The 15,112-nt window shown below is 29.7% G+C and overlaps 2 protein-coding genes across 2 annotated transcripts; both read left to right on the top strand.

Moving 5' to 3' along the window:
- Nucleotides 1–537: 537 nt before the first annotated feature.
- On the top strand, nt 538–3,362 carry LOC124925262 (glucan endo-1,3-beta-glucosidase, basic isoform-like). The gene is made up of 2 exons (XM_047465232.1): nt 538–601; nt 2,294–3,362. Exons 1-2 carry the CDS (start codon nt 538–540, stop codon nt 3,355–3,357), a joined length of 1,128 nt encoding a protein of 375 aa, XP_047321188.1. The 3' UTR covers nt 3,358–3,362.
- Nucleotides 3,363–11,817: 8,455 nt separating this feature from the next.
- On the top strand, nt 11,818–13,195 carry LOC124926298 (glucan endo-1,3-beta-glucosidase, basic isoform-like). Its single transcript, XM_047466494.1, has 2 exons — nt 11,818–11,961; nt 12,060–13,195. The coding sequence occupies exons 1-2, from the start codon at nt 11,886–11,888 to the stop codon at nt 13,010–13,012; spliced, it is 1,029 nt and encodes a 342-aa protein (XP_047322450.1). The 5' UTR covers nt 11,818–11,885; the 3' UTR covers nt 13,013–13,195.
- The last annotated feature ends 1,917 nt before the right edge of the window (nt 13,196–15,112 follow it).

Here is a 15,112-nt window from a genome sequence, read left to right as displayed (position 1 = left end):
ACATGTTGTTTTCAATTACATCACATTTGGGTATCTCTTGGATAAAGGCTTTAGTCCATGTTTTTTCCGGAACAGAAATAACTCTTCTCGCAGCACCCTCCATTAATTGATCCAACTTTAGAATATTGACATCTAGTTGTTCAGGATATGTTGATTTTGCACAAGCCCAAAATTGTAATTTAAGATCAGTACCTTTGTATTTCTTGGACCAGTTAGCATACCAATGCCTCGCGCAAAACCTATGCTCAGCTTCGGGAAAAACATGTTTAACAGCTGCAATTAGTCCCTATAATTATAAGAAAGTAATGAGTAGTCAATAAGTAACCAAAATATAATAGAACGATGTAATGATAAGTAAAAACAAGAAGAAATATTACCTTTTGCATGTCTGAGATAATTGTCAAACCAACACCATCTAAGAAACCATCACCAATGTCTTTCATTAATAGTTCAAAAAACCATCTCCATGAATCCGTGCTCTCAGATTCTACCACAGCCTAGGCAATCGGGTACATCTGGTTGTTGCCATCTCGACCGATGGCAGATAACAACTCTCCCTTACAAACGGTTTTTAGAAAACACCCATCAACTCCAATAATTGGTCTACATCCAGACAACCAACCCTTCTTGCAAACATCAAAACAAACATAAAATCTTTTAAAAACAGAGGTAAGTAAATGCTATCCTGATAATGCATTCTTGTTGATAATATAAACCCTAATCAATCAGATAGATTCACCTTTCTAAAACAGAACAAGAATCCAGAAATATAAGAAGAGAAAGGTGAACAAACTATGAAGAGATAAAGAAGTATATAAAAAGAGAACAAGAACAATAATCCAAAAATAAGCCTTCAATAGAAATAAGAAGATTTGTAAACTTCATTACCTGTCAACATTGTTCATTGTGAACTTTGTTTGAGACGGATTGAAGTAAGAAGAAAAAGTTGATTAGGAGAATAAGAATCGGAGAAGAAGAATGGTGGGCTTAGGGCATTTGTAGCAGAATTTATAAAATGTGTTATATCTCTATTATGAAGATAAATAATATAAAAGTTGTAAAAAAAATGTTTTATCAAATTTCTTATCCTTATAATTTTTTAGGGATGATGAACAATGAATCTTTATATTTAGGGATTATTGTAGCATCCCTAAATAATAAAATAATATATTTAGAGATTGCTGTAGCATCCCTAAATAATAAGGTTAAGGAATTTGATGTAGAATAATTTATATTTTGATTCTCTAAAATAGAAATATTATTATTTTATATTATTTTTAGAGATACAAAATAGGGAAGCTGATACAAATGCCCTTAGTTAATTAGGGAATGAGAGATAAATTATTAATAATTTTGTAAATATTTTATTATTTAAAATTTTAAATAAATAAAAAAATATATAATATATATTAATAAAAAAAGATGACATGTCAATATATTAATTAAAAAAGATGACATGCCAATTCCACGTGTCATCTCATTTAACAGAAACTTAACGGGATTAGAGGTTTGGTGGAGTAGTGACATAGATGAATATTAATCTCAGTGATACGAGCGAACAAAAATTAGTTCAATGATATACGTGAATATTTCATTATAGTTCAGTGATAAAATTGACATTCTTCCCGATAAAAATGTATATAACCCTATTTCGAATTTGCCTCGATTCTAGAATATATCTATTTATCATTATAAGTTCAAAACCTAGCCCATTTCCATTCTTCTCTTTCAGCTTATTTCAGATTAAAATAACATAACACACAAAAATCAGGTTCAATTGATTGGTGGACTTATTTGGGTTATTTCAGTTTAAACGGTCGATTGAATTTCAACTTGAACATAAAAATACATTACCAAAATTTGATTGTTTACGTGTCCGGGTCTCTATTTCGTGTCGGTCAACCACTCTACTTATTAATTTTAAAATATATATATATATATATATTATTTTGTATTTTCTGATACACTAATACCATCTCATAAAAAAACTATCCAAAGTGCTGGACTGACTACATACACGACTTGAGTCAGTCAACGTTTTGACGGTGCTATTTCCCTCTCTAACATTGAATTTTGTATTTCCATTCGAATTGAATTGAATTCAATCGAATCTTGTATTTCTGTCTCTCCTCTATTTTGGTGTAATTATGCTTCTTCGACTCTCTGTACTAATTTTATTATTATTATTATTAGCTCCTGCAACAGGTTAGATCTCTCCTTCTGCTGCTGCATCTTTTTCCTCTCTATTTAATGTCATGAATCATGATCAGGTGATGTAATTAATTATATATAGGATCGGCAGCCCAATCATGCTCGGCAATCAATATCGTCAAAATTAACAAAAATCAGATTTGGAATTGTGTCCAGAAACCCAAATTACAAACTGTCCGTTCTGAAATTGGGGTTTGTTATGGGATGTTGGGCGACGACATACCACCGGCGTCGGAAGTTGTGGCCATGTACGAGGAAAGAGGTATTTCCAAGATGCGACTCTACAGTCCAAACCAACAAGTTCTTGAAGCCTTGAGGAGGGGAAACAACATCAACATCGAGGTCATGCTTGGTGTGCCCAATAATCAACTCCAATTACTATCTTCAAGTCAGGCCGAAGCCAATACATGGGTTCAAAACAATGTTGTCAAATTTACCAATGATGTCAATTTCAAGTACATCGGGGTGGGAAATTTAGTGAACCCATTAAATGAAAACACGTCAAGATTTGCAAATTTATTATTGCCGGCACTTAAAAACATCCAAAACGCAATATCCGGTGCCGGCCTTGGAGGTCGAATAAAGGTATCCACTTCATTTAACACAGGGATACTTGGAAATTCATTTCCTCCGTCAGCCGGAGCGTTTAGCCCGGAGCTTGAACCCTTCTTGAACCCTATTGTTCAATTTTTAGTCAACAACAGTTCACCTCTCCTACTTAATTTGCACCCTTACTTTAGCTACACGGCCAACAATGGAACTATTAGTCTCGATTACGTTCTCTTCCAAGCCCCTTCGGTCGTGGTTCAAGATGGTCCGAACGGATATAGAAACTTGTTCGATGCCATACTTGACGCGGTCTACTCGGCCCTTGAGAAAATCGGTGGTGGGTCAGTGGAGATTGTCGTGTCGGAGAGCGGGTGGCCTACGGATGGAGGAACGGCTGCAACAACTGAGAACGCGAGAATTTACAACTCCAACTTGATTCAACATGTGAAAGGAGGGACTCCAAAGAGACCCGGGAGGGCCATCGAGACATACATATTTGCCATGTTTGACGAGAGTTGGAAGGATCCGGAACTTGAGAAGCATTTTGGCTTGTTTTTCCCTAACAAGCAGCCTAAGTACCCAATTAGTTTTGCTTAATCCAAGGATGGATGGATATTATGTTAGTGCTAAGGGTCGGGTTGGTACAATTTTAATCATATCTGTAATTCTGTTTTTTATATATATATATATTTTTTTTAAAACAATTAAAATTATTTTATTAAAATCTCAAAAGTGGAGGCTCAGAAAAATCGAAGATAGACAAACCCTAGTTATGATTAAGGATGAAAATAAAAAAACTTAGGATTTTCGCATGTCATTTATTTTTATTGAGAATGCATTATTCTAAAAAACAGAGATTACAAACAAAAAAAACTACATTCAAACATAACTATCACAACCTAAGATTTTCGCATGTCATTTATTTTCATTGAGAACGCATTATTCCTCTTCCTCTAACGATAAAAAAGAGATTGTATTGAAGATGATGATGAATATTGTTGTTTCTCATTTTGAATTCTCTTTTTGTACGTGTTCTGATTTGATAGAAAAAATTGTTTCTGAGAATTTCAGGGTTTTTACCTTTGTTATCTTCAACTTGAATTTCTGTATTCGAGTCTTCCTTATCTTCAGCTTCAGACTCTATATCGATTTTGAAATCTTCTTTATCGGCTTTAGAATTCTCTGATTCAGCTTTAAAATTCTGAATGTTTTAATCTTGAGTTTACTCAACAACAACAACTTGAGTTTCATCTTCTATTTTCATCATACTTCTTTGTGTTACAGAAAATTTTATTTTCCTCTTCACCTTGATTCCCTTTACTTTCATTCTTTCTCAGAAATCTTTTGCTTTCTTCCTCTGCATTTTCTTCATTTTTGTATTTTTTATCACTATCATTGACTTCCACAATATGCTCTTCCATTCTTGATTCTTCAATTTCATTTTACTTCTTTTTTGTTTCCTAGGCTTTCATGATTTTCTGTCTTCCTCAATTATTTTTGCACATTTAGTACTAACATGTTGGAAAGTATTGCAGAAAAAACACATGTTTGACCTCCATTAATATGAGATTTCCTTGACTGTAGGTTTTCCCTTCCTATCAACAACTGTCATGTTCTTTGGCAGTGTACTTTGAGGATGCACTTCAATGCTTATTCTAGCAAAAGCAAGGTGCTCTCATTTCTCTATAATTGAGTCCATATATAATGGTTTTCCTAATAGACTAGTAAATGACTTAGAGCTTCTGCATTATACATGTGTGCTGGGATGTTCATAAGTTTGAACCATATTTGGACTGTTTCCTTTGGTTTTCTTAGAAGACTCAATTCTTCAGATCATCTCTCCAACTTCATACCGTTGGATCCAATATAAGTATGCCCAATTTTCAGAATATAATTCAAGTTCGTTCCCTTTTTGAATTGTAGAAAATAGAGATCATGAATGTTTGCAGAAACTTTGTTCAGTCTCTTCTGCTATCATTATTTCATTAGTGATTCCTTAGTGTTTGGGAAAGATATACCGTTCTTTCCTATATATGTAGTTCCCAACAACTACATTTTCCCATTCTTTGACACATTTCTCTTCCAATTCAATGGGCATTTTAAATTCAAAAGAAGAGTTTAGAATCTCAACTTTTGTTTTAAACTCACCCAAATAGATATGACATTTGTATGCATGATCTTCTACTTTCTTTTATGTATTTTTTTTCCAGACTTCATTACCTCTAGTTGGAATTGCTCCTGATAGTATAGATCTTTGATTTTGGGGACATAATTAGCTCATTCATTGTTTCCACTGACTAGTTTAATAACTTTTCGTATTCTTCTTTCTTTAATAGGTTTCAATCTTGAAGATAATGTATATTCAATTGGACGGTTGTTTGCTGTATTTTCTCTTTATTGAGCACAATCTCTCATTTTTTTTTGCATGCATCAGTAGCTTTGTGATTTGATTATTAAGTCCAAAGAGGGTTTTCTCTTTCATTATACTCAACCTTCTACATTCCTTCATTTTCCCCATATTTTCCTGCTGCACTTTATTTAGAATTTATATCAGTAATTAATTATTTACCTTTACTGTATTCTTGTTTTTCATGGATAATTACTTCAGCAATCCTATCGATTTCTTTTTCAGCTACCTCTCTTAAACATTTCATCAAAAATTCTTTGTTTTCCTTATTCTTATTGTTTTTCTTTCTTCCCATTTTGATGAATAGCAAAACACAACAACAAAATAGAGCAATAACATAATAGGGTACACTAGAAACCCTAACTATTACAGAATATGGTAAACTAGAAACCATAACCTTCCAACCAAGTTTTGCAGATGAATGAACAACCTAGTTATTATAGTCGATACCGTGTCGTTCGTGCTAATTGTGTTGATTGTGCCGGTCGTGCCGATTGTGCGCACGTTCTTGATTGACAAACGACTCTGACCGACTAGCAACCGCGATCACAACAAGCGAAACCGCGACTTTGATACCGTGTCGATCGTGTTGTTCTTTCCGTTCATGCTGACCGTGCCGTGAAATCGATCTCTAGAGCTTTTCTCTCTCTTCCTTGATGATATTTTATATATTGTTTTATAATTATGTTGTTTCTATCCTAATTATCTCGAGATTCTTTCAAATCGGTATTTCACTCGAATAATATTTGTGTCCCCCCATCTCTCGATGTGATTCCAATTCAATTTTAAACACTAATAAACATAATTAAATATAAAATATCACCATTATATTTATTATTTATCAGTACCGAAAATATCAATAATTTTTTTTTATTTTTGTTAAATATGATAGTGTTTCCTTTCACGATCTTGAATTTCATCGTGGAAAAACCAATGACATGCTTTAAATACGGACTACATCAACATTAATACAATGTTCTCTCCTTTCAATCACATTACTTAATTTATTAACAAAATTTTTAAAATATCTTATATTTTAAATTATTATTTTTTATTTATCATTATATATTAATATTTTGAAGTTTTTTTTTTAAGAAAAAACTATCTCAAAATCTTGGGGAATTTGACTAAATGACCCTCGTAATAGGGGTAAATGAGCTGGTGACCAGCGCATAATTTTAAATGCGCTGGTGACCACTTCAAATTTTTTTGACGAATTGCCTCTGTCACGAGACGCAATCGGCATTCGCGAGACGCAAAATTTTTTTTGTGGACTTTTCAAAAAATAAAAATTTTGTCTCGTGATTGTCGCGATTGTGGACTTTTTACAGGGCATTGTGGACTTTTCACAGGGTATCCGGTTGCGTCTCGCAACCGGCCAGGGGTAATTTAGTCAAAAAAATATGAAGTGGTCACCAACGCATTTAAAATTATGCGCTGATCACCAGCTCATTTTAGTCTCTTTGTAGGATTATTTCGTCAAATTTTCTCAAAATCTTTACCAATCATTTAAATAACCGAATTATTTAAAGAATCCGAACAATGTCTGCAAAATATGAAAGTAAGACTTTCATCTTCCTGGGTGTGTATAATGAGGGGGAATTGGAATTGAAATTGTCATTGGAATTCTAATTCCAATTCCGATTCCATGAGAATTGACATTGAATTACAATTCAATTCCTATGTTTGAAAAAATTATAGAATTGTAATTCAATTCCAATTCCTATGTTTGGGAAAATGACAGAATTATAATTCAATTTCAATTCCTATGTTTGTAAAAATAAAATATTGGTTCAAAATGTTAACTTCTTAAATATGTTTTCACGTTTTTGGTACGTTTAACACGTTTTTCACATGTTTGGCACGTTTAACATGTTTAACACGTTTTTTTCACATGTTTAACGTGTTTTTCACGTTAAACACTTTTCGGCATGTTTAACACGTTTTACACATTTTGACACGTTTAACACTTTTACACATTTTTGATACGTTTAACACATTTTTTACGTTTTGGCATGTTTAACACGTTTTCACATGTTTTTCACGTTTAACACGTTTTTTTACGTTTTTGACATTTTTAATACGTTTAACATGTTTTTCACACAATTTGATAAGATTAACACGTTTTTCATGTTTTTGACATGTTTAACACGTTTAACATGTTTTTCATACATTTAACACGTTTTTGGCACGTTTTACACATTTTTGGCACATTTAACACATTTTTAACATGTTTAACATGTTTTTGGTACGTTTAACACATTTTGACAAGTTTAACCCATTTTTGGCACGTTTAACACATTTCTCACGTTTTTGGCATGTTTAACACATTTTTGGCATATTTAACACGTTTTAAACATGTCACAAGTGTGTTAAACGGGCCAAAATGTATTAAACATGTCAAAATGTGGTAAATATGCCAGAATTTATCAAATGTGTTTAACGTGCCAAAAATGTGTTCAACATACCAAAACGTGTTAAACATGTCAAAAACGTGTTAAACATGTCAAAAACGTGAAAAACGTGTTAAACGTGTCAAAAACGTGTTTAATGTGCCAAAACATGATAAACGTGTTTAATCTGTTAAAAACATGTTAAACGTGTTAAAAACGTAAAAACGTGTTAAATGTATCAAAAATGTGTTAAACGTGCTAAATAAGTGAAAAACTTGTTAAACATGCTAAAACGTGAAAATCGTGTTAAACTTGTTAATCTTGTCAAAAACGTGTGAAATGTGTTAAAAATGTGTCAAACGTGTCAAAAACGTAAAAAAACATGTGAAACGTGTCAACGTGTTTAATGTGTTAAAAACATTGTAAACGTGTTAAAAATATGAAAGCGTGTTAAACGTGCCAAATATGTGAAAAACTTGTTAAACGTGCCAAAACATGAAAACATGTTTAATGTGTCAAAAATGTGGTAAACATGTCAAAAACGTAAAAAAAACGTGTTAAACGTGTTAAACGTGCCAAAAACATGATAAACGTGTTTAATGTGTTAAAAACGTGTTGAATGTGTCAAAAATGTGAAAACGTGTTAAACGTGTCAAAAACGTGTTAAAAATGTGAAAATCGTGTTAAACGTGTTAAATGTGTCAAATATGTGAAAACATGTTAAATGCGTCAAAAACATGTTAAACGTGCTAAAAATGTGTTAAACCTGCCAAAAACGTGTTAAATGTGTCAAAAATATGAAAACATGTTAAACGTGTGAAAAACGTGTTAAACGTGTTAAAAACGTGTTTAATGTGTGAAAAACGTGTTAAAATGTCGAAAACGTGAAAAAGTTTTAATTTGGAATTACAATTCCGACCTAAAAAGATTGAAATTGAGAACTATCAAATTACATTATATTGAATTTCATTGGAATTCTAATTCTAATTTCAATTATTAATATTAAATTGTCTAACAAACATAAGAATTAGAATTGGAATTGGACCCTCCAATTCCAATTTCAATGCGAATTTCAAGGTTATCAAACACACCCTAATTGGTTATTTAGATTTTTTCTCTTTATTTAGGATGACTTACTCTTTCTATTTAAACCGTTTTCTATTTAAACCGTTTGAAGAGTAAATTGAATATTTAACATTTAATTTCTTAAAAATTACTTTTGTCATTTAAATTATATAAATCAAATCTTCACTATTTAGTCTCTTAAAAATTATTTTTATCACTTAAAATTAAGATAAATCTTTTTATCATAAACACTAATTATTCTTCAATTTAATATAAAAAGATTGTTGCACAATTTCTATTCACTCATAACAGAATATACACGGTATATTTTTAAATCAATCCGCTAAACTAATAATATATTATGGGATGTGCTTTTCTCACCCTTCTGTTATTCCCACATTCAGGCCCCATTCCTCGTCATCACCAAAATTACTTATTTATCCCTATCACTTTTATATATTTACTTTTTTTATTTTATTTTATTTAATTATTCATTTTTTTTATCATTAAATATAATTAATTAATTTTTAACATGTTTTTTTCTACTTTATTTATTTAATTAAAAATATAAAATATTATTATTTTTATATTATAATTGTGTAAAATATATTAAATATTAAAATGTGTCCTAATTTAATAAAATATAAATATTTAATATTTTATTATATTAATTATATATATATATATATTTTTAAATACTTATAAAAATAATAGTTGAATGATTCAATTTTTTTTAATAACAGTATATTTGATTAGAGTGATCAACAAAAACAGATTTATTATTTAGAAATATTATGCTTAATATATATTAATGAAGTAAACATTATATTTTAATTTAACTAATTAATAATATATAATATTTTTAAACTTTATTTTATTTATAAATAATTTTATTTATAAAAAAAATTGAATCATTCTTGTTTTCCAAGTATTTATAAATATATACATATATATAATTAATATAATAAAATATTAAATATTTATATTTTATTAAATTAAGACAACTTCAATATTTTATATATTTTAAACAATTATAATATATAAATAATAATATTTTGTAATTTTAATTAAATAAATAAAGTAGAAAAAAATATTAAAAATTAATTATATTTAATGATAAAAAAACTTAATAATTAAATAAAATAAATAAATAAAATAATAAAAGTAAATATATAAAAGTAAAAGAGATAAATAAGTAATTTTGGAGGTGAGTGAAGAGCGATACAGAAGTTGGGAAAAGCAATTTGCATATATTATATGTTTTTAGAGGACGAAGAACCTATATATATATATTATCGAAGTGAAATAATTCAATATTAGGATTATTTATTATTTATTATACAAGTTTGAAAAGAGAAATAAATGTTTTTCATTCCCAATAAAAAAGAAGTTCTTTATTTTTCTTAAATCTAAAATATAAATAAATATTTTACATACACATCTACCCAGCACCCATATATGCATCAAAGTAAAGATTTTCACTTAAAAAAACAGATACTATATATAACACCGAGCTATATATTGACACAGATAAAAAAAAAAAAGTTCAATGTTTTATTTCAAATTAAGATTTTTCTTAAAACTACTTACAGTGGAGTAGAAAATGAATAGTAAATTTGACATGATGGTTGACTGGTTGTATTGACTTCCTAAGTAAAAAATAAAAAATAAAAAAATAAAGGAAAAGGGGCACGCTGCAATGCATAATTAAGACTATCTATTTTATGTTTCCTTGTGGAGTATATCTTCTTATATTAATGCTATAGCCTTATTTTTCTTCTTCCTAAATTAATTTCTTGGGAATTGACTTGTGGAATATATATGAAGACCATACTTCTAAGAAATTATTATTTGGAACATAAACAAATAAATAGATAGATATGTAATAATAGAAGATCCAAAAATTTGAGTTGGAATGGATTTGAAAGAAAATTGGGAATATATTTAACAAAGTAAATGAAAAATTATGAATAAATAGTGGATAAACATAAACTTTATATATTTTAAAAAAATTAGAGGAATAAACATTGAATTAAATTAAATGAAATTGGGGTTATATTAATTTTCTACTGTAATTTATTTTTATTTTTAATTTTTGATTTAATGTGAGCATATGTCCCCTTAAATGTGAGCATAATTATAAGTAATTAACTTTACATTATATATATATATATATATATATATATATATATATATATATATATATATATATATTTAAGTGTTTTGTTATGCTTATTTTTTTCTCTCTTTTTATGTTTTGATCATGATTAATTTTTTTATATTATTTTATTAAAATTCACAATAATTCAAACATAAATCATATTATAATTAGAGAAACAATATAATCAAAACAAAAATTTCATAAAAAAAAAAAAGTTGCATTGAATTCAACCTGATCTAAAATTGGGTGAATTATTGAGTTAGCCATTTATATGAAGTTATTGAGGCATGCTTGATTGCTTGTATCTACCCACCTTAGTTAATTTATTTTTATTAAAAGAACTATTTAATAAATGAAATAAAGTCTTTTTTTCTTTACTAGGTTTATTCACAAGAGATGTTGTTTCACCCCGCTATCATACCCCTCATTTAAATAAAAATATTTTTATTTTGAATCAATTGAATCTAAAATCTTGTTACTATAACTACAAACTAGAATATAATATTCATTAATTTTTTTTTACTATAAAAGTCTTATAAATCATAATAGAAACATCTAAATATTTTGAAGACATAAACATCTACCATTTATAAATTATGAAGATACAACTTTTTGTTTAGAAAAGGATTCAACGACAAAACTATAAGCTAAAATAAAAAAGAGCGAAATGTTTTATTTACAGTTAAATTTTCAATAAAAAATTATTGCAAATATGAAATGAATTATAAAATTGATAGAAAGAAAACAAAAAAAAAGTTTGGCAGGTTTACAGATTAATTTTCTTATATGGATTAATTTAGCTATTTGTTCATTGTTAAATTAAATTAATTGATATTGACTATGAAGGCTTTGTATATATAACTAGTGGGTGGGAATTTAAGAGAGTTGAAGATGAATTACAAGATATCAAGATCATGATGTGATGTCTTGTATTTGGTCCATAGCTTAATTTCTATGTCGGCTTTGACTAATTATTGGGCAAAATGTTCAATGGAGCTACTAAGTTGTGATCATCATCAATTCGATCACTTAGAACTATAAATGGATCCGTTTGTTTAAAGGATTGGATCACAAAATCAATACTTATTTCTCTTCCCCAATGGCTAACATACATTTCATGTCCTCTCTAATGTTTCTCTTTGTTCATCTTTTAGCTTCCCTAGTTCACATAACAGGTCCTCCCTCTTTATTTCAATATGTTTATTTTTTTTAGCTTATAAATTAAAAAAAAAGTAAATAAATAACCATGACCAAACTTTAATATATATTGTAGATGCGCAAATTGGAGTGTGTTATGGCATGCTTGGTGATGTACCACCACCTCAAGAAGTTGTGGCCCTTTACAACCAAATAGGTGTTAGGAGGTTGCGTCTCTATGATCCGAACCAACAAGCCCTTGATGCCTTGAGGGGCAGCAACATCGAGGTCATTCTTGGTGTCCCAAATGATCAACTCCAAACGGTGGCTTCTAGTCAAGCCGAAGCCAACACATGGGTACAAAACAATGTGAGGAATTTTGGGAATGTCAATTTCAAGTATATCGCGGTGGGAAATGAAGTGAGCCCATTAAATGGAGGCACGTCAGGATTTGCGCAATTCTTATTGCCGGCACTTCAAAACATTCAAAACGCAATATCCGGTGCCGGCCTTGGAGGCCAAATTAAAGTATCAACATCCTTCGACACCGGGATACTCGGAAATTCATTTCCTCCGTCAGAAGGAGTGTTTAAGTCCGAGCTTGGATCCTTCTTGAACCCTATCGTTCAATTTCTAGTTAACAATGGTTCTCCCCTTCTTCTTAACTTGTACCCTTACTTTAGCTACGTGGATAACACTGGATCTATTAGTCTAGATTATGCTCTGTTCCAAGCCCCTTCGGTCGTGGTTCAAGATGGTCCGAACGGATATAGAAACTTGTTCGATGCCATACTTGACGCGGTCTACTCGGCCCTTGAGAGGACCGGGGCTGGGTCAGTGCAGATCGTCGTGTCTGAGAGCGGGTGGCCTACGGATGGAGGAACGGCGGCATCAACTGAAAACGCGAGAATTTACAACTCGAACTTGATTCAACATGTGAAGGGAGGGAGTCCAAAGAGACCCGGGGGGGCCATTGAGACATACATATTCGCCATGTTTGACGAGAGTAGGAAGGATCCGGAGATTGAGAAGCATTTTGGCTTGTTTTTCTCTAACAAGCAGCCTAAGTACCCGATTAATTTTGCTTAAGCAAATAGGACTTATTAAATAAGGCCATTAATAATCCAAAATGAATAATTTCTCTAGCTATTGTGATGCATCCCCTTTTGAGGTTGGGGAAAAGATAAATTAAATAAAGTGATGCCATATATATACCACATCAAAGATCAATGCATGCCCATGTTTTGTTATGAATATATTTGAACTTCTAAAGAATAAAAATTTGTCTCAGTCCACTTAATCAACATTTTTGATAAAAACTTATATTGGTAACTACTCGATCATTTATGTTTTCAGTTTTTCTTTTTACTTTGCAAGAATGTTTATTACAGTCTATAAATATTTAGATAATATTAGCTATCAAAAAAGTAATGGATTAAGTTTTCTTTTGTTTTTGAGGGGAAGAATGTCAATTTTATCACTGAACTATAATGGAATATTCACTGAACTAATTTTTGTTCGCTCATATCACTGAAGTTGAGATTAATATTCATTTATATCACTACTCCATCAAACCTCTAACCCCGTTAAATTTCTGTTAAATGAAACGACATGTGGAATTAACATGTCATCTTTTTCAATTAATATATTGAAATGTCATTTTTTTTAATTAATATATATTATATATTTATTTATTTATTTAAAATTCTAAATAATAAAATATTTACAAAAACATTAATAATTTCTCTCTTCTGCCCTAATTAACTAAACTCACAATTCTTCTTCTCTGATTCACCTAATTAATGAGATAGATTCACCTTTCTAAAACAAATATAAGTAAATGCTATCCTGATAATGCACTCTTATTGATAATATAAATCATAATCAATGAGATGAGATAGATTCAACTTTTTAAAACAGAATAATAATCCAGAAATATAGGAAGAAAAAGGAGAATAAATTCTGAAGAGATAAGGAAGCATATAAGAAGAGAATAAGAACAATAATCCAGAAATAAGCCTTCAACAGAAAAAAGAAGATTTGTAAACTTCATTACCTGTCATCATTGTTCATTGTGAACTTTGTTTGAGACTAGTCAAAGTAAGAAGAAAAAATTGAGGTCTAAAGCTCAGCTAAATGTCAAAGTTCGTCGTGGTAGGGTTTTGAAATCAAAACTCATCTCACATTGCCCTCAATTCTCTCGCTAACTCGTCAGTCTCCCTTCGATTCCTTTATTTGAGAAATCGAATCCTTTGAAGAACAAGAATCGGAAAAGAAGAATGGTGGGTTTAGTTAATTAGGGCAGGAGAAGGAAATTATTAATGACTTTGTAAATGTTTTATTATTTAGAATTTTAAATAAATAAAAATATATATAATATACATTAATTAAAAAATATGACATGTCAATATATTAATTAAAAAAGATGACATGTTAATTCCACCTGCCGTCTCATTTAACAGAAACTAACGGGGTTAGAAGTTTGGTGCAGTAGTGACATATAAATATTAATCTCAACTTCAGTGGTATGAGCGAACAAAAATTAGTTCAATAATATACGTGAATATTCCATTATAGTTCAGTGATAAAATTGACATTCTTTCCGTTCTTTGAGTGATAAGATTAATTTCTAAGAATTTAAATGTAATGAGTTAGATTCATAATTAAAATGTTTTAAGTCGAAAGAAGTATAATAATGGCCTTTTAAATATCTACCTATCAAAATAAAAAAATATGTTTTTATATTTTAGGTACAAATTTATAAATGTCTAAGTAAAGTGGGTCTATCTAACTTTTATTTTATTTTAAATTAAAAAATTGAGTTAAGTCTTAAATAGTTCATTTTTTTAATCGGTTTAACATTATCTCATTAAAAAATCTAAAAAGTAGGAGAGTCAATAATCAAACTACAAATCATAGTTTTAATTATAAGATAACAAACAAAAGACCAAAAAGTTTCTGAATGATAACAGTCAAATCATATTACAAACACAGATTATAATGAACAAATACTATAATTTATTTATCCCAACCTGTGTTGTATCCATGTACGCCTTTTTGACCATATTGCATTCTTTCACGTCTTATTTCTCACTCGTTTTTCATGAAGAGAGATTGAATTGAAGCATATGCTGATGTATGTCTGCTCCCATTGTTTGATCTTTTTCTGTATAAACTCGTACTAATATG

This window comes from Impatiens glandulifera, chromosome 2, assembly GCF_907164915.1.
Source record: "Impatiens glandulifera chromosome 2, dImpGla2.1, whole genome shotgun sequence".
In the NCBI taxonomy this organism is placed as follows: domain Eukaryota; kingdom Viridiplantae; phylum Streptophyta; class Magnoliopsida; order Ericales; family Balsaminaceae; genus Impatiens; species Impatiens glandulifera.
Note: the sequence above shows the minus strand (reverse complement) of the source record. Positions and strands in the feature narration are given on the sequence as shown.

Excerpts from the sequence above, each read along its gene's own strand:
- LOC124925262 (XM_047465232.1), top strand. The coding sequence starts at position 538 with ATGGCAGATAACAACTCTCCCTTACAAACGGTTTTTAGAAAACACCCA. Across the intron at positions 602-2,293 it reads CCCATCAACTCCAATAATTG|GATCGGCAGCCCAATCATGC; the intron begins GTCTACATCCAG and ends AATTATATATAG.
- LOC124926298 (XM_047466494.1), top strand. The coding sequence starts at position 11,886 with ATGGCTAACATACATTTCATGTCCTCTCTAATGTTTCTCTTTGTTCAT. Across the intron at positions 11,962-12,059 it reads TTCCCTAGTTCACATAACAG|ATGCGCAAATTGGAGTGTGT; the intron begins GTCCTCCCTCTT and ends TATATATTGTAG.